Below are 21,008 nucleotides of genomic sequence, written 5' to 3' on the forward strand. Positions count from 1 at the left end.
ATGCTCCATATAAACACCTCAATCGGAATAAAAATGCCCAAACCGAATGAAATTTTAATCGATAAACCTTTCCATGAACCGATCAAACAAAAAATTCCACCATGTAAACGACCTGATCCGATTACTTTGAGTGTATGTCCTTCTGTGACCGGAAGAGTGCGCGCTGCACTCACAGCAGGCTATAATGTTGACGAGAGGAAAGTAAATTTTTCTGAAATGTTAAACTTTTTATTTCGTAGCAAGTTATGAAGATAATGTTGAATAATGACAGACATAGCCTGGCTACACCGTCTCATCTGACAGCCTTTGTCCCAGGCACTTTCTACTTCAACTGCGGTTTGACAGAAGAATTCATTTTCAATCTGAATGATTTTAATCGGAATAACATAAAAGTATGGATGTAAATGGGGCTATTGTTGACGACACTGCTGACGACACTCCGCTCTATATTTCTTTGCGCCCTGGCGAAACTTACCAATTCATAAGATTAACGGAATGCATAGCTGATATGACAAAAATTGGATGACTAATAATTTCCTGCAACTTAATTAGGAAAAAACTGAATTTTTATTTATTGGACCAAAAACCTCTGCATATAGTAACCTAGAATACTGTCTAACACTTCTGTCAGTTAGGAACCTGGGTATGCTCTTTGATATCAATCTTTCATTTGAAAGCCACGTTTCCAGCATCTGTAAAACCGCATTTTCCATCTTAAAAATATATCTAAATTACGGCACATGCTTTCAATGCAAAATGCTGAACAGTTAGTTCATGCGTTCATGACCTCAAGGCTAGATTATTGTAATGCTCTACTAGGTGGTTGCCCTGCTCGCTTAATTAATAAACTGCAGCTGGTCCAAAAGCTCCCAAGCTCTTAATGCATTATACTCCATCACGTCTATTGCAGTCTCAGAACTCTGGCCAGTTGATAATACCTAGAATATCAAAATCCACCACAGGCGTTCGATACTTTTCCTTAACTGTGGAACAGTCTTCCTAGCATTGTTCGAGAAGCAGACACACTCTGTCAGTTTAAATCTAGACTAAAAACACATCTCTTTACTATGGCATACACATAGAACATTATCAATTTATATTATTCAAATCAGTTAAATGATTGTTAGGCTGCATTAACTAGGTCAGCCGGAACCGGGAACAATTTCCATAACACCCGATGTACTCGTTACATCATAAAAAGAATGGCATCTACGTTAATGTTAGTCTCTCCGTTTATCCCGAGGTTTACTGTAGTCAGCCGGATCCAGGCCATATCCAGATCAGATGGTGAACCTGCACTAGACACGACCAACGCAGCCCTGAAGTGTCTGCAGAGACCTGGTCAACTAGACTCTCCTCTGTGATGGCCCATCGACACAATATCCTCAACAAACCCGTCCCCGGCGTGATGACTCCGATTTTCAATCAGATGGAACTGGCAAATATTCTGATCAAATATGACTTCTGACCTGTAATGTTGCCTGAATCATAATCATACACTGTTTGTTCGTTGGCCAGAGGAGAACTGGCATCCCGACTGAGCCTGGTTTCTCCCAAGGTTTTTTTCTCCATTCTTTCTTCTGATGGAGTTTTGGTTACTTGCAACCATCGCCTCTGTTGCCTTTGGCTTTTGGCTTGCTTAGTTGGGGACACTAAATATTCAACTATATTACTGATCTGCCCGCATTGACATTATATGATTACTGGACTGAGCTGGATGACTTTACTGTTTTCTCCAGAGCGGCTGTACAGCCGAATGAATTTCTGTTGCATTATTTTTCTGTTATCACTGTAAAGCTGCTTTGAAACAATCTGCATTGTATAAAGCACTATATAAATAAAGGTGACTTGACCTAAAGTCAGTTGAAAAAAGAATATCTGTAATCTCTGAAGCAAGTCCAGTCACAATGTGCTATATGACTAGTGCATGGAAAAACAAATTGTTAGGCATGGGTGCATTGATCCTGAAGTATTGATACTTTCAATGCTGATGTTGTATTGAAAGGATTGATCCTCACACAAACATATCAATCCTGAGGTGTGTTTTTTTTAAGCAGTAATTTTAAATTCAGTGCATAAAATCCTACTCATTTTAATAATTGTAGTTATTTCGGGAGTTATTTCACAATAAACAAATTGAAAGTGTACACAACTTTTCAAAGGGTTGACGTCAGTAAGATTTTTGTTTCATGAATCAGCAAGAATGCATTCAATTGATCAAAAGTGAAAGTAAAGGCTTTTATATTTTTTTTAAATCTATTTCATATCAATCTATTCTATCTATTTCCACGAAAATATGAAGCAGCACAACCATTTCAAATGATAATAATAAGAAATGTTTCTTAGTCTTAGTCTTTTATTTGATTCATTTTTATCTCCCCAAAGGGTTCCAGTCTTGTTTTTATTATTCTTTTGTTTGCAGTTCCAGAAATTAAATGTTTTATTTAAAATAAAAAATTAACTTTATAGCCCTTCCCTACTAATGGTTAAATCTACTTGAAAATCACTTACAGTGCATCCGGAAAGTATTCATAGCACTTCACTTTTTCCACATTTTGTTATGTTACAACCTTATTCCAAAATTGATTAAATTCATTATTTTCCTCAAAATCCTACAAACAATACCCCATTATGAGTTTTTTTTTAATCTTTGCAAAATGTTAGTATTGTGAAGGTCCCATTGAAGGTCCCAATGAGCCCAGTGGCCTCCACCATCCGTAAATGGAAGAAGTTTGGAACCACCAGAACTCTTCCTAGAGCTGGTCGTCCTGCCAAACTGAGTGATTGGGGGAGAAGGGCCTTAGTCAGGGAGGTGACCAAGAACCCAATGGTCACTCTGACAGAGCTCCAGCGTTTCTCTGTGGAGCGACGAGAATCTTAGAAGAACAACCATCCCTGCAGAACTCCATCAATCAGGCCTGTATGGTAGAGTTGCAAGACGGAAGCCACTCCTCAGTAAAAGGCACATGACAGCCTGCCTGGAGTTTGCCAAAAGGCACCTGAAGGACTCTCAGACCATGAGAAACAAAATTCTCTGGTCTGATGAAACAAAGATTGAACTCTTTGGCCTGAATGGCAAGCATCATGTCTGGAGGAAACCTGGTCAATACCATCCCTACAGTGAAGCATGGGGGTGGCATCATCATGCTGTGGGGATGTTTTTCGGCGGCAGGAACTGGGAGACTAGTCAGGATCGAGGGAAAAATGAATGCAGCAATGTACAGAGACATCCTTGATGAAAACCTGCTCCAGAGCGCTCTGGACCACAGACTGGGGCAAAGGTTCATCTTCCAACAGGACAACGACCCTAAGCACACAGCCAAGATAAGATAAGAAGTGGCTACGGGACAACTCTGTGAATGTCCTTGAGTAGCCCAGACAGAGCTCAGACTTGAACCCGATTTAACATCTCTGGAGAGATCTGAAAATGGCTGTGCCCCGACACTCCCCATCTAACCTGACAGGTCCTGCCAGGAAGAATGGGAGACACTGCCCAAAAAAAGGTGTGCCAAGCTTGTAGCATCATACTCAAAAACACTTGAGGCTGTAATTGGTGCCAAAGGTGCTTCAACAAATTATTGAGCAAAGGCTGTTACTTATGTATATGTGATTTGTTTTTGTTTTTTATTTTTAATAAATTTTAAAAGATTTCAAACAAACTTCGTTCACGTTGTCATTATGGGGAACTGTTTGTAGAATTTTTAGGAAAATAATGAATTTCATCCATTTTGGAATAAGGCTGAAACATAATAAAATGTGGAAAAAGTGAACTGCTGTGAATACTTTCCAGATGCACTGGAAATTAAATTATCTTTCATCGTGTCATGTAAGAGATGCAGGTATGATTTCAGAACCCAGAAGACTTTTAGATTTATATGTAAAATATAGCTTGTGGTAAATATACTTGTCTAGTTATTTATTCTACAACGTAAATTGCACAAACCCATAGTGAAAACGCAAATTTTGAAAATATACATTTTTAATTAGTAACAAGAGAAGACAGCTTGGGGTGTGTGTGTGTGTGTGTGTGTGTGTGTGTGTGTGTGTGTGTGTGTGTGTGTGTGTGTGTGTGTGTGTGTGTGTGTGTGTGTGTGTGTGTGTGTGTGTGTGTGTGTGTGTGTGTGTGTGTGTGTGTGTGTGTGTGTGTGTGTGTGTGTGTGTGTGTGTACAGTGTACATTGTAGAACAAAACGTCAAAGTATAGTCAAGTTATGTTCACCACAGGCTTTATTTTGCTCATAAATTGAAAAACTCCATTATAAAACCCCATAGGAAAATCTTGACGGAACCAGCGGCGAATTAGACTTCCGGGTTCTGACATCATACCTGCACCACTCTATTATCAAACAAGTTATGTATATTGAACATTAAATCTTTTTCCATCATGCAACCCTAAATTTAAAGATTACTAAGAGAAGCAATAGAAATAAAACCAACTCACTGATACATCGCCCCAGAATTTGGACACGTCGTAATCGTTGGTTCGAAGGAACTCTGTGAACCATCCAATAGACCGCTTGCTGCCTTTGTCCACCGTTTCATCTCGCTCAAAGTTCTCATTGTGTTTGTTTACAGAGTAGTTGGTCAAGTGCATGTATAGCTGGTTCTGAGGAAATTAAAAAAATGTAAGTCCATCAGAGTTTTGTCAACTGAAAGAAGTAAATCTATGTAAATAAAATCAACATTATATAAATTGTCAAAAAAATTTCATTACAATAATTCACAGTGTTAAATTGTTAAAAAGATTGGAAATACAATATTTTGGGTGGGCGATATGACCAAAATCTTATATCATGATATGAGTAATTTTATTTCACGATAACAATATAGATATTTTTGCTTTAAATAAGGTTATGATATCAAAATTGATTCCTTTGAAATTTCATAATTCATATCACCATTTTCAATATCATTTAAAAAACTAATACTGGCCTAAAAACCCCCTCAAGCTTACCGAAGACAAGTAAGAAGTGATAAAGAAAGAGCAAAGAAAACAAACTACAATACAACAAAGACACAAATGAAATAGACCTACCTGAAAATCTTTACAAGCACTAGAAATAAGAAACACTACATTTAAAAAACACTGCATTGTCTTTACTGTGTAAATTAAATATACATTTATCCTTATTGAAGTTACAAAAGTGTTAGTTCCTTCAAGAGCAGTGAGAGATTTTCTTTTTTTGTTGTTGTTTGATTAGCATTAATGACAACAGCAGGTAAATTTGGATGCTGTCACTTTAAGACCGACTGCATGGATCCATTATACTTCTGTGGTTTTTTTCTCAACAGTTAGTTCACTTAAGACATAAATGACTGTTTACTTGCAAATACATGGTCACTTAGACACATAGGTAATATTTAACCGTTCAAGCCCAATTAGGCGGCAAAAAGCATGTGCTCTGTGAGGACAGCGTGCGCATATAGCGAAATTAGTTGTCTTTCGCTGCTTATTGTGCTTCAGTGGTTTAAAATAATATGTTTTTAAACCACAAAGCTTAAAAACGCATACAAACAATAAGCTTTCGTGACTGTGTGTCTGCGTAGCACAGCAACATCACGTGAGTGGAACCAAAATAGAGACACCAGTCCAAACTCTACCGGTTTATACCGGTATATCGCCCACCCCTAATTTTATGAATATACACTATATTGCCAAAAGTTTTGGGATGCCTGCCTTTACATACACATGAACTTTAATGACATCCCATTCTCGTAGGGTTTAATATGGAGTTGGTCCACCCTTTGCAGCTATAACAGCTTCAACTCTTCTGGGAAGGCTTTCCAAGAGGTTTAGGAGTGTGTTTATGGAAATGTTTGACAATTCTTCTAGAAGCGCATTTGTGAGGTCATGTTGGACGAGAAGGCCTGGCTCGTAGTCTCCGCTCTAATTCCTCTCAAAGGTGTTCATTCGGGTTGAGGTCAGTACCCTGTGCAGGCCAGTCATCCATGCTCATCCATGTCTTTATGGACCTTGCTTTCGGCACTGGTCTGCAGTCATGTGGGAACCGGAAGGGGCCACCCTCAAACTGTTCCCACAAAGTTGGGAGCAAGAAATTGTCCAAAATGTCTTGCTATGCTGAAGCATTAAGAGTTCCTTTCACTGGAACCAAGGGGCCAAGCCCAACCCATGAAAAAAACTGAAGGCCACACGAAGTTTGGAGGTCTGTAGCTATTGACTCTGCAGAAAGTTGGCGATTTCTGCGCACTGCGCCTCAGCATGCGCTGACCCCGTTCTGTGATTTTACATGGCCTACCACTTTGTGGCTGAGTTGCTGTTTTTCCAAATTGCTTCCACTTTGTTATAATACCACTAACAGTTGAAATATTTAGCAGGGAGGAAATTTCACGAATGGACATATTGCACAGGAGGCAATCGATCACAGTACCACACTTGAATTCACTGAGCTTCTGAGAACGACCCGTTCTTTCACAAATGTTTGTAGAAGCAGTCTGCATGCCTAGGTGAAGAGATTGGAACACCTGAATTCAATGATTTGGAGCGGTGTCCCAATTCTTTTGGCAATATAATGTATGTAATACAACATTTTACGCAATGTTTTTTTTTTTCAAAGCTTTACAATATGATGGTTTACCAAAAAAAAGTTTTACAGAGGTTTGCATTTCAAACATTTACATTAGAATAGTTTAACAAAGATTTACATTGTGTCATGTGCACATACTTTACACTGTGGCAACCAAAAAATTGCAGAAAGATACTCATTCTCATTACATTAAACATGCTGTCTACTTTGACTAATGTATGTTACCACAATTAAGTATAAGAGTGTTAAATACAGTATGAAACAGCATTTGCAATTACTTTTATCTGTCAGGAATTACCTTTATCTTGCAGGATTGGCTCGATTGTTAAAAAAAATGTCTATATAAGTTGTATGAAGTAGAGGATTTTGACCATTAATGGAGTCAATTTTTATGACTTTTTACTAGTTAATTTGCTACATAGAATTAAAATGTTCACATCGCTTTAATTATGTCATAAGCCAACTTACCAGGTTTGACTCGTTTGGCGTGTGGTACTTCTCTGTACCCATTCGAACTAGGCCGTCGTTGTAGAGGAAGACACGCAGTGGATCACAGGAAGTAACAAGAATGTAGAATCTCAGGTCAAACTTGTAGCCCTCCATGAGGAAGGGCTTGTCTAAGTATTCCTGCACAATGAAGTGGTCCTGGACCGGGAGCTTTTCGCAGTTTCGAATCAGAGATATCCTGGAAGAAAATGGATACGATTCTATCAGCGCACATCCAAAAAATGTGGTGTATATTTTATTGTTGGTTAAGAATCCAAACCTCTGAAGTGTGTCAGAAAGCGAGAAGAGTGTTGTCTTTATCGCTGGTCCCTGGACCCTGACTAGGCCCAGGTTAATAAGACCAGACGTCTTGGTCTGTTTTAAGCCCTAATTTCCTTTGATTTTGAGGTTGAACAGATCTCCAACTCTTGGCTGTTATAGAATACAGACAATGTGTTCACCAGTACCAAACACATGAAAAAAGTGAAGTTTGGATGTTTAACAAACAAAGGGGCCTTAGAAAAACAATTTTGACAGTAAAATATATGGCCATTGGTCTGCATTGACTTAATTGGTTACATGTTTCTCTTCGTCCGGTTTGCATGGCCTCTACAATTACCTTAGATGTCAACTTTCCAAGGACTGCAAGCTGCTGAAGGAGGGCTTGATCATCACAGTTCATTCGTTGGCTATTTCAGCTGATAAATATTGCAACAGAATTTGTCTGCTTGTTCTTGGCGCAATTCGACAAAGAGGTTCAGCACTATTAGAACACAGCTGAATCTTCTCAGAAATTGTGTTGTTACGAAACATTCTCTTGTGACTCGTGATACATTTGACTCATTTACGGTTGTTTGTTTAGTACAAGCAGAAAATTGCAGAAAATGACCAAACAAGAACACGGGCCACAAAAAGACCCGCATAGCATTGAGACACTCCATTTTCTCAATTAAAACAATTAAAAATGATTTACTGTGACTGAGTCTGTAGCGTAATAAATGGCTCTTGAGGGATTTCTAGGATTTATTACACTTCAAATGCATTCTGCTTTCAATAAGAAATGCCACATTTATTGCTGCTTATCGTTAAAAGGTGTTTTGTTTAATAAATAAAAATGTAATTTATAATTAAAAATTAAATATTAATTGTTTCTGCTTTGCGAAGGGAGTTCTGAGTATTTGAATTTGATGCTCAGCCAAAAGCAGCACACTGGCCAATCTTCCTTATCTCCACCGTATTGGCACACAGTCACTAGTCCTGTGCTTGGCGTCCGCTGGCTCAGGTGTGTGTTTAGCGTCCAGTAGCTAGTGTTGTGTTATGTTGTAGAGGATAATGGGGTTGTTTGAATTGCATGACATGATTGATGAGGGCTGATGGCAGGTAATCAAAACCCACTTTGGCTGACTGTTTAATTTGGCACCAGTGGGGATCTCGTCTTTTAGCCCGCCACAGTTTTTAACAAGCCTCTGCTTAGACACAAACAATATTCATTTAGTTTTCGGCCTGAAAAATAAATTACGTAGGAAGATATAACTTAATTTCCTGCGTCACGCTACGCTTTTTCAAATTTAATCTCCAGCCTAGCAGACGATCTCCTTTCACTTGTTAAATGCAGCACAATAACTCAACCTTTGATGACTTCTCATTTTAATAAGTACCGGCTTGATGTAGCGTATGACCATAGAAATATTAATTTACAAACGGATAAAAGACAGTCATAAATAAATCTAGTGCCCTATTTGCTGCTGTACACTTTCAGCATAGGTATGAGGTTTCAGTATAAGGATAAAAGATTGGGGATAGCACTTTATGCAATAGATATTGTTTCAAAGCAGCTTTACAGGGATAAACAGAAAAATATTGATCAATGATGCAAATTCTGCTGTAAAGCAACTATAAAAAGACAATCGTGCCATTGTCCAGCTCAGTTCAGTTCTCATTCCAATATTCTCAATACTGTCAAATCAATAATATTGCTGAATATTAAGTGTCCCCAACTAAGCAAGCCAAAAGGCAACAGTGCAAGGAACCCAAACTCCATCTGTGACAGAAATGGAGAAAAAAACAGTCTTCCAGGTTTCCTCTGGCCAATATAAGTAGAACATGGAACATGAACATGAACTAAACCAGCCATTATCCTCTGCTTATTCAATTATATATATATTTTTAAGAATAACATTTTAATGGAAAAATATTGGTAATTCTCACCTCATTTTCTCATAGTTTTGCTCGTAGTTTTGATTAGAATGTCAATACAACCAGCTGGACAGTCGCATACTGTCTAACCACAAAAGTTTAAATATATTTCAATGCAACCAAAGCTCAAATCTGATCCAAATATGCATATGGTCGAAACTCCATGCAGCTCCTTGCAGGCTAGCCATAGCCATTCAAAAGCCTAATAGGTTTTTTAAAGTCCCCCGTGGTGAAAATCAAGCTTTTAATGTTGTTTATATGTATATGTGTTGTTTTTAATATGCTTTAAAACAAACCATGTGCAAATTCATTAGTCAATACCATTGCTGAGTATTTTCTCTTTAAAACTGCAGTGAACCAAAGTCTCAAAAACGCTTTTTGAAAAAACGAATCTGGCACAGGCTAGAAGAAATTGTTGAATAAAGTCATTATTTTTGTTTGTTTTTGAGCACAAAACGTATTCTCGTCGTTAAATGAAGGTTGAACCACTGGAGTCACGCTATTTAAACAATGTTTTTACTACCTTTCTGGGCCTTGAAAGTGTTAATTAAATAGCTGTCTATGGAGGGGTCAGAGAGCTCTTGGATTTCATCAAAAATATCTTAATTTGTGTTCCGAAGATGAACTAAGGTCTTACGGGTTTGAAACGACATGAGGGTGAGTAATTAATGACAGAATATACATTTTTTGGGTGAACTATCCCTTTAAGGCATGAAGAATTTTTTTCAATGAATGTGTCATTTTGGTGATCAATGATTAGTTTTAAGGAATAAAATTATTGACTACAGGGGGATTTTAACAACGACTAGTTAATCAGAATACTGTTCCAGAGCCAATAAAGTAGGCTATGTTGATCAGGGTATCCTATAAGATGTTCTTCTGGAAGAATGCTAGCTTGAACAAAATGTTACCCCTAAAATGTTTTACACTTTTGTAGCATTGTGCTGTTCATGGGAAAAATGGCAAATAATCTATATTTTGAGAAATACTCTGGAACAACTCTCAGTCATGCAGGATGCAAAACAGTCTGTGTTGTAACTTACCCATGGCCCATGGCTCCATTTGCAGGCTTAGCGATAAACGTTTTCTGCTTGCGTTTTCTTTTCAACTCCTTTACATAGTTCTGGAACTGTGTGCACTCGGCTGGGAAGATCCAGGTTTTAGGGATGAAGCTATATTCCTGAGGCTGACTTTTAATCATTCTAAGGAAAAGAAGAGGGTATTAAAATAAAAACACAAAGAGTAAAGTCCATGTTCCTTGGCTGGTGGGCAGCTGTAATCAGTCATGTATCTGATATGGTATCATGTTTTCAACTCACTTGGCCATGTTCCTTGCCAAGCAGTCTTTCCGACAGATCTCACCCATTCCAGGGAAATGGTTTATCCTCTGAGGAAAATAATCACACTGTTAGAGGGCACTCGGTTGTTCACCTCTTAGAGGAAAAACACAACATTAGAGCCCAAGTCTTGAACTGAGACTATAATATTTTGACATTTATGTCCAATTACAGATTCAAAACAAAAGGTGGTTGTCAGACCTTTCTTAACCCCTATTTAGTTCCCCACATTGTTTTTAATTTAAAACTAAAAAAGACGATCAATTTTGACTCTAAGGGCCAAGGTAATTGGTTCTGCATCAGAGCCCATGTAGTTGTAGGTACTGACAGATGAATGAATTGCTTTGAATGCAAAGAGGAAGGGATGGGGGCAGTGAGTTTTTCTGTATTCTTTGAGCAAATGAGGCTGAACAGGGCCATTAATTTGACTCATATGACCTGTAGCTTGGCAGCTGAACCAATCAAAGGAAAGCAAGGGGAAAAAAACTAAAGAACAAGCCTTTTAGTAAGTGTGAAAGCACAACATACTTTACCCAAAAAAGAAAACAACAGAACACAACTGCATGAAAAGTGTTCCATGAAGTAAAGCACCAACGCCAATTGTTTGGGGCATTTTTCTTTGTGGCTGTAATCCTGTGATATGTGACCAGGAATATTACACAGACATGCAGAGTTGCTTTCACAAAACACAATACACTGTTTCATACTGACCTTTATGTCATACTGATTGGGTGTAAAATTAATTTGTTTCAATATGAAAGACAAGTTGATTTCTTTTAAAAAAAAAAGAGAGAGAGAGAGAGAGAGAATTTTTAAGCTGCTCTTTTCCAAGTAAATGCAACAGCATTAGTTCTGATATGTCTTGTAACCAAATGTGTAACTCCAATGATTTAATGAGGGGGAGTTATTTTTGGGTGAAGTAATGTTTCAAGGTTGTTTTAATTAAGATGCTTCCTAAAATGCCATTTTCACACAGCAAATATCCTTCACAGAGAATGCAATATATTAGTACATCCTTCACAGAGAAGGCAATTCCAGAAGGCAATCCAAGCTCAGTGAGAAAATAAATAAAAAATGGTGGATGATGTGAGAGAATGGCTGATTTTGTTTCTGAAATTGATTAATTGTAAAAAAAAATATTCAGTGTAATTAAAAATGATTGAGCGTTTACATGAGACGTGATACATTTACATGTACATGATACATTTCCGAAAGTTGTACTGGTTCTTTCAACATACCTTCTGATGTTCATTTATGTTATTTTGTGCTACAACAGCTAGTAGTAAAAATGAACAGATGATCAGTTCAATTGCACTCGCGCTTCACTTGATATGAGACGCTACAACGATCTGTCACGCCATATTAAGGGCACCAAAACAGTATTTATTTGTTTGAATTTCGCAATAAAACTTAAATAAATCTGAGACTTTTAGTGATTTAGCGCATTGTCTGTGCTCTCTTTGCTCTGCGATGTTTTAATCTGCATGAGATAATGGACCTGTGGTGTGAAAGCATGAGAAGAGTTTCAGTTGCCTGAGTTGGCAGGTCTGTGATTAGCCAGGAGAAAGAGACAACTTGTAGACAAATGTATGGGAGATGATGCCTCTATCAAAAATAAAAATAAATATGCCTTCGGATAGTGTAACGTGTATGCTCTGTTTTGATTTAAATTTCATTGTTCTATGTTTGGGTTAGCCTGTGTGACCTAGGCCGTTTCTGTAGTGATCCGTCTTTGTGTAGATCTAACCGGGCGATCTTTGGTCTAATGAATCTATAATTTGTTCCCTGGCTGAGGGCAAAGTGAAGTTTCATAACTTTATATATTTAAGCAATTTAACATTACCATTGTAGCCTACTAGAGCTCTGACTTTGTATATTTGCCTGAATTGTTTGCTTTATTTCTTATTGTATAGATTCATATACCTTTTACTTATACTTTTATAATGGCTATTATTGATAATAAAAAAAAGACATTTAACAAAAAGAGACTGTTATACTTTATGTCATATTTAATTTTATTACAGTGAAGATAACCAGAGTACATATGCACATATTGCTTGAACCACATATTAATATGTTTAATATTTTTAACATGTAAATGAAAAAAGGGGTGTTTTATATTTAGTTTTGTTATAAATATACATGGGAAGATCATCAATGTACGCGTTGCCTGAACCACATTTGTGTGGCTATTCATGTTTAAAATTTTAAATGAAAACAAAAACAAAGCAGAGTGGTGGTCATATTTTGTTTTGTTTTATTGTTGCCCAAAATATACATGCAGAGAGAGATAACATGTAGCCAGAGCGCTGGTGTTCCATTGCAGAATTACCGGACTTGCATCATCCAGTCCCCATCCGAACAACCAAGGATGCAAGTTCAAACTTTGCTTACTTGGTATTGAGAAACGCCCCTAGTTTCCTAGTGTGTGATTCTGATTCTGTTCACTTGTCGTTCAATTAATAATCTCATTTAGGGCCAAATTTACCACTAGCTTGCGCCAGCGTAAACCCTCTTTTGGCGTTAAAAAACTACTGTCAGGATTTACTAAAGACACAAAGTGATAAATTAGCGCTTAAAAGGTGTGGACAGGGTTATTTTTGCGGCTGACTTTATTGCATATGCATTTGTAGGAGTTTCCCTTTCATGGAAGGAGAGTATTTAAAAGAATCACGAGGTGATTTACAAAGATTTGCTCTCGTCAATTTACTGGTGTTTGTGCCATTATTTACCAATCAGAATCACACACTAGGAAACTAGGGGCGTTTCTCAATACCAAGTACGCAAAGTTGGAACTTGCGTCCTTGCTAGTTCGGACGGGAACTGGAGGATGCAAGTCCGGTAATTCTGCAATGGAACACCAGCGCTCTGGCTATAGGTTATCTCTCTCTGTATGTATATTTAAGGCAACAATAAAACAAAATATGACCACCACACGCCTGTTTTTTTTTTTTCATTTAAAATTTTAAACATTAATAGCCACACAAATGTGGTTCAGGCAACGCGTACATTGATTATCTTCCCATTATATTTAAAATATAAATCAAAATACCAACATATGAAAATAAATAAGCAAAAAAAACGGATATATTTAATTAATATAAAGTTTCTCGAATTGCTCATCTCAGCTCCGCCCTTTATACTGGTGCACGCTCAATGTTATATTTCACGCAGAGATTGACAGGACAGGGCAAAGATGGATAAATTCATAGTTTAAACAAAAGAAAAGCAGAAATGTCAAACCCCAGACGACGACGGACATCAGAATCGGCAAAGATGTTGCCAATCATGGTGCAAGAAGAACTGCCGGAACTCTGTATTGATCGGACTTTAAAATTAAAATTTTGAGAAATTTCTTTGGATGAATTTTGGCTGAATGTGGGACACGAATACCCATCTATCTCAGAATGCATTGTCAATGTGCTGTTGCCGTTTTCAACCACTTAGGCCTACTTGTGTGAGCTAGCGTTCTCATCCCTGGCACACTTGAAAAACAAAAAAAGCAGTGCCTGTCAGTGGAGCACGATATACGAGTTGCACTATCCTCAATCTACCCTCGTATCAAGAGGCTGTGCTCGCAAAAGCAAGCACATGTATCCCTTTAAAATGCCCGCGACACAGTTCCATGCAGATATTTTCGTTGATTTTTTTGGAGGTCAGGTTTGAACAAAGCAAATGAGAAACTAAATGGTAACACTTTATAATAAGGTTGTATTAGTTAACATTAGTTAACATGCACTAACCATGAACAACACCTCTGTTCAGCATTAGTTAATCTTTGTTAATGTTAGTTCATAAAAATACAGCTGTTCATGGTTTGTTCATGTTAGTTCACAGTGCATTAATAATGTTAACAAGATTTTAATAATGCATTAGTAAATGTTGAAATGAACATAAAAAAGATAAATAAATGCTTTATACTGTAAGTGCAGTTCATTATTAGTTCATGTTAACTAATGTAGTTAAATAATGTTAACTAATGAACCTTATTGTAAAGTGTTACCAACTAAATATAATTGTTTTAATTTGAGTTGTAAATGTCTGTCCAGTTGTAGGTTAATAGATTGTTTCACTTCCTATTATGTCTGTTGTGATGCATTCATAATAAATTAATGCTGCTGTTTATGCTTCATTTTTTGTTTGCTCATCTGGATTTAATTTTATATATGCAAGTACGCATGTGCGCTTAGTTTAATTGGGTTGGGGTGCCGTGGGGAAAAAAAATAACTACAAAGGGGTGCCATGCTTTCAAAAAGTTTGCTCTAGAGTCCAGTGGCAGCATGCTGTACACCACTGCATCCGATGCTTTGCATTGCACTTGGTGATGTAAGGCTTGGATGCAGCTGCTCGGCCATGGAAATCCATTCCATGAAGCTCTCTACGCACTGTTCTTGAGCTAATCTGAAGGCCACACAAAGTTTGGAGGTCTGTAGCTATTGACTCTACATTAAGTTGGAGACTTCTGCGCACTGTGCGCCTCAGCATGCGCTGACCCCGCTCTGTGCTTTTACGTGGCCTGCCACTTCGTGGCTGATTTGCTGTTGTTCCCAATTGCTTCCACTTTATTATAATACCACTAACATTTGATCGTAGAATATTTAGTAGTGAGGACATTTCACAAATTAACTTATTGCACAGGTGGCAACCTATCTCAGTACCACGCTTGAATTCACTGAGCTCCCGAGAGCGACCCAATCTTTCACAAATGTTTGTAGAAGCAGTCTGCATGCCTTGGTGCTTGTTTTTTTTTTACACCTGTGGCCATGGAAGTGATTGAAACATCTGAATTCAATGATTTGGAGGGATGTTCCAATACTTTTGGCAATATAGTGTATATTACTGAAAAACCATTCAAATGCTGAAAAATGCTTTTTCTTCAGGCAGCATACAGAGGTAAGAAGCCAGGCATGTCTGAATCCAATGATCGTGATACAACCCCTATTCTGAGATAACTTCTTCTGATAAATTTTTGAAGGCAACATACTGTATATATATCCTTCACTGCCTATAATATCCCAATATCCTGTGTGTTCGATCCTGTGAGTTGAGCTAAAAAAATAAACAGCATCGGATCTTATCTATTGCAAAAAATGAACATTGTCTTAAGTAAATATTTCTTATTTATCACACATAGGCTGTATTTTGCTGTAGATCATTAGACCTCAGAAGCCTGTTTGAAATCAGTTTCTAAGGTACTTTCATGTGCCTGCAGCAAGGGAACAAGCTGAACAATTGCTAAGCTTTCGAACGCAGCTACAGTCCAATGGCCGCTCAATGAACTGACTTGCCCTAAAAGGACTGGTTTAAATCTGTTCCTGACAAATTTGCTGACCTCAGATGACCTCAATTTATGTTTTACTACTGTATAGTACTTCAGCAAAAAAGGTTATATCCAGTACATTAGCTGACTTCTGTTGATTAAACTGCAAATGCCCGTGAAGGATGTTAGGAAAATGAGTATAAGCCATGGTAAAGGTCACATCTCTTAAATCCAGGGAAAATAAGAGGATACCTTAGCAACATTTTTGTTTATAACATTTTTTTTTTTTTTTTTTCATTCTTTGGACTGAAAGGAAAATCAGAGTACCTGGTAGTTCCTGAGCTCAGCGATTTTCTCATGTTGCACGGCAGAGTCGTTCCAGATGAGATTGGCCATCTCATCCTCATCTCTGGCTTTATGAAAGATCATCTCCTCAATGACAATACGAACTGCAAATAAATCAAATTAGATTCCTTTGATATGCATTGATTCTGACAACACTGGATCAAATTTCTGTTTCCATGGGCAGAAACAACTGACTTCATTAGTAGAATTAATCCAGAAGTAGAAGAAATTATCTTGTTCTTTACTTTAAATAAAAACTCATGTTTTAATAATGATTATGCATGACTTATGCTTTTGCATGAACCCAAGTGCTTTAGGAATGTTATGTCTGCATGTAATTATCTTTCCAAAAAACATTAGTAATTGGCAATATTATAATCATGATGTTGTTTTTTCATGAACATCAGCATTGCTGGATAAAACCAAATCGGTGTGGCTTAGACTGAAATCCGGTTAAAACTAAGCTAGAAATCTTGACATGCCTGTTAAAGGTAGGGTAGGTAGATTTGGTTAAAAAACCTTTTTTCCAAATTTGTTTGAACTTTCTTTATATATCAATACATAATTAAAATGTAAGTACTCTGAAAAAGAAAGTATAAAAATTGAGTGTCTGTAGACCTCTCACGACTGTTTTAACGACAACTCATTATTTCCATTCACTCCACCTTCTCCCTTCTGGGCTCTTTCCAAAGCCACGCCCCCAAAACACATGAACGCGCCACGCCGAGTCGCCGACCGCTCAGTCTATTTACCTGAGACTAGCGGAGAAGAAGGAGCGGAGTGCATGTAGTGACATTATGTCAGAATCCCATGTAATAAAAAACTTTATCATTATGAATATAAACAAATAAGATGTCTTTTAGTACTCACTATCAAGCTAGAATAACGATACTGGTAAAGTTTAAAATATACACACAACACAGTGTCTACGACACACACAGATACAAGATAAAAACATCAGTCAACAAAGGTAGAGAATATAAAAACAAAGCAAGGGCCGAAATAAACGTGCAGGTAAAGTTCCCGGTGAACATGGTAAAAGAGTTTAGACAGAGGGTAGTAGCTAAAGCTAACTTAGTTCTAAAAAAAGTTCCTGGATGCGGTTTACTAGTTTTTACACATGCATTTTGTTATCTAAAGTTACATTTTGTGAAATTCAACACGACAGCGATAAACTTGAGCTAAGCATATTGAGTATTTATCATCTCTACTAATGGCTCGCTAAGTGTATAACATTGTAACTTTATGCTAAGTAATGTTATGTTAGCTATATTAGGCAGCTACGTATGCTAGTGATACATGTTTCATGAAAACATAAACTAAAAAAATTTATAATCAAAATAAAGATTACCTGTCCAGCAGAAATACAGCCTCTTGAACTCCTTAAATCAAACGGGTGCACCAGGGTTGCCAGGTTTTCACAACAAAATCCGCCCAGTTGCTACTCAAAACTAGCCCAAAACAAGCCCAATCATGTTTCTCCGGTAAAAATCGCATTTGGGGGGTAAAATATGTGTCTATTTGGTAGGGCTGCCTGCTAAAATTCGCAAATCCCGGGGCAAAATATCACATAATTGGGGTCGCTTCAACCCGCGGACATGAAGAAAAGCCCGCGGCAACAGTGTTGAAGTAGCCCGACTTGGCAACACTGGGGTGCGCGCATGTGGGCAGATCCTGTAGCAAAAGGGGTGGTAGCCATGGTAGCGAGAGAGAGTGACAGGCGCCCAAGCCAATCACTTGTTTCGGCCCGAACGAAAATAATGAGCGGTGTTTATTGCAGATTAAAAAGTCTAGAGTCACTCGATTTTTATACTCTCTTTTTCAGAGTACTTACATTTTAATTATGTATTGACATTAGGGCTGGGCAAATTAACGTGTTAACGCGGGCGATTAATTTTTTCAGTTTAGCGCAATTAAAATATTTAACGCAAATAACGCAGCGTCCGTTTTTATATCCATTTTTGCTTAGCGTTACATGATCATCACGCTCTTATTCATGTAAATGCTTCCAAGCGTGACAAGACACAAGCGAACGCGCTGTATGCCAATGTCCTGTGTGTGTGTGTGTGTGTGTGTGTGTGTGTCTCAGTGTCCTGTCTGTGTGGATGCGTCTCATGTCAGCTAATCAAGGGACGGACACACACACACACGACGCATAGATAGACTCGCGTCAGTTTCCTGCTCACATCGAGTTCTCTTTTGCTCTTGAACAAACAATAACACAGAGGATTTTGAGTATTCACATATTAGGAGTCTTAAATTAGTTAAATAACGTCTTAAATGAACTTAAAGAGTTGTGAGGAAATGAGATGCGCGGGACAGCGCGTTAGATCCGCGGCTGTTCTTAAAGTGACAGGAGCACCGATGATGCCTGTCATTAATGTTCGTCAAAGAACAACGGGAACAGAGAAAAATTTTGCTTTAATGATGATTCATCTATATTTAATTTATTATTTATGCAGTTAAGAAAGATAACTATTACATTTCTGTATATGTATAACAGGGAAGGCCATGGGTAAATATAACATTTATTATTTTGGGTTTATGTAAATATTGTTTTAAGTTCACTTAAATTAAAAGTTGTTTTTTTTAAAGCCTAATAAATGTTGAAATTGGGAGCTTTCAGTTATACTGTAATGTAACGTCATTAATGTTTCATAGACACTTTAGTATCAGTGATACTGGCCTTCATTCATAAAAATATGACAATACAACACATATTTAAAATATGCTGTCTTTAAATTGTTTATACATTAATTTGGAGAGTAACTGAAATTATTACAATATCAAAATATTAAAAACGTAAAATATTAAAAATGTGCGATTAATCGCGATTAATTACAGAAAAAAGTGCGATTAATTAGTTAATTTTTTTTTATCGATGCCCAGCACTAATTGACATATAAAGAAAGTTTAAACAAATTTGGACAAAAGTGTTTTAGTGTTTTCATTCTTACCTACCCTACCTTTAAGTAATTGTATGACTGTTAATATACACATACATACATACATACATACATACATACATACATACATACATACATACTTACAGTATGTTAAAATATACACGGTGTGGTCAAAATGTTAAAGTATCTAGATGCACAAACTTTGTAAAGCAACTTTAAAAAACTATTTTCGAACCCACTTTATATTAGGTGGCCTATGTGGACTATGTACTAACATTTTAATTCATATTTGATACAATGCACTTATTGTGTACATACATGTTTTTACATTGTACTTCAATTTTAAAAAGTTACCTGCATGTAATTACATCTGTAATTAATTTCTGTAGTTACAATTATAATTACACAGTTGATACTTTCCTTACACCTAACCCTACCCTTAAACCTACCCATACCACCCCACCTGTCCCTAACTTTACCTGTATCCCACCTCAATATCAGCAAAAGTGTTTTGAAATACAATATGAATACAATAAGTACATTGTACTTATTTTTTGATGTAAGTACATAGTAGTTAAGGACACCTAATATAAAGCGGGGCCCAATTTTCAAACAACAGCAAAATAATTTTTAAAACTGAAATTGAATGCAATGGAAGCAGGTATGGCAAGTTTTTTGTAAGCTTAGGTTTAACAGGATTTCGGTCTAAACCACAGATTTGAATACTTAATATTCTGAAGTATTAGTAAAAACTAGTAGTAAATAGTAAGTAATAGTAAACAAAAGATTTACATAAAAATACATGGTATCAATGCAACTCAAATAGTAGTTCTGCAGTACAATTACTCACATATTTTACTAATTCAATGAGGAATGGATCTGTTATTGGTTTCATAAATAAATAATCCAAAAATGTGCAATTCCAGGGTGATGTAAAAAAAAAAAAACATTTCAAAACTCAGTATCAGTACTTCACATTTATGACTATGCAGCATTAAAGGTCCCATGGCATGAAAATTTAATTTTATGAGGTTTTTTAACATTAATATGATTTCCCCTAGCCTGTATATGGTCCCCAAGTGGCTAGAAATTTCCATGGATGTAAACCGAGTTCTGGCTGTCTTTCTCTGCCTTTGAGAAAATGAGAGCTCAGACGAGCTGATCTTGAATTTTCCTGTTATGACATCATAACAGGAAAGGTTACCTCCTCTTCCTCTGCTTTGCCCGCCCAGAGCATTCTGAGAAAATGGATTCAGTTTATCAGTCGCAATGTCAGCACAGGCTTTACAAACAGACTTTACGATATGGATTCAACAGCACCGCGACAAACAGTGAGTAACAGTGTTCATTAATGCCTGATCTGTGATCAGTGATTTCTGATGTGTAGCTAATCATTCAAGTTCACTCACACTTTCTTTCTAGATCGTTTAATGATCGCCGTCTTGATGCCCAAAGCGTAATGCATCAGTGAATCAAGCCAGTAACTAAAACTATCGTTTCTGTTAGTAGCACGAAACAAATCCGTTTTTTAAGTGATTAAACTACAGAGAGCAATCAAAGAACACTCTTTATAATGTCCGGAGCTGTCAATCACACGTCGCGAGTGTATCTGCACACTTGCCCAAACTGCCATTATAATGAATGACGCGGTTATGCAGCACAGCGAAACTCTTACTGTATTCATATCGACGTCGTGTTTGCTGTTAGTTGTGGTGAAAGCATTTTGTGAGAGACATAGCATTGCAATGACGAGATCACTGCATTCACGCAATCAACAGACTGTCTGTCTCCTCAATGCTCATCACTGCAGCATTTCATGTGATAGGAATAGATAATTAAATAATGCTTTAATCCACACTTTGACGATTCGTTCATCTCGACGGCTGTAATAGTACATTACATGTGTTACAAAGTTCGTAGAATAAGGTGGAAGA

General features: G+C 37.2%; 1 protein-coding gene across 1 annotated transcript in view; it reads right to left on the reverse strand.

The window, feature by feature from the left end:
• The window catches only part of ttll7 (tubulin tyrosine ligase-like family, member 7), a 138,459-nt gene that overhangs the window by 95,607 nt on the left and 21,844 nt on the right, over positions 1 to 21,008 (reverse strand). Inside the window, exons 4-8 of the mRNA XM_079843959.1 lie at positions 16,151 to 16,272; positions 10,546 to 10,613; positions 10,270 to 10,428; positions 7,013 to 7,229; positions 4,441 to 4,605 (exon numbers count right to left, since the gene is read on the reverse strand). Of these exons, the coding sequence (XP_079700085.1) occupies positions 4,441 to 4,605; positions 7,013 to 7,229; positions 10,270 to 10,428; positions 10,546 to 10,613; positions 16,151 to 16,272 (731 nt within the window). The remainder of the gene's footprint in view (positions 1 to 4,440; positions 4,606 to 7,012; positions 7,230 to 10,269; positions 10,429 to 10,545; positions 10,614 to 16,150; positions 16,273 to 21,008) is intronic.

Source organism: Gobio gobio (assembly GCF_949357685.1).
Source record: "Gobio gobio genome assembly, chromosome: 19".
NCBI classification, from domain to species: Eukaryota; Metazoa; Chordata; class Actinopteri; order Cypriniformes; family Gobionidae; genus Gobio; species Gobio gobio.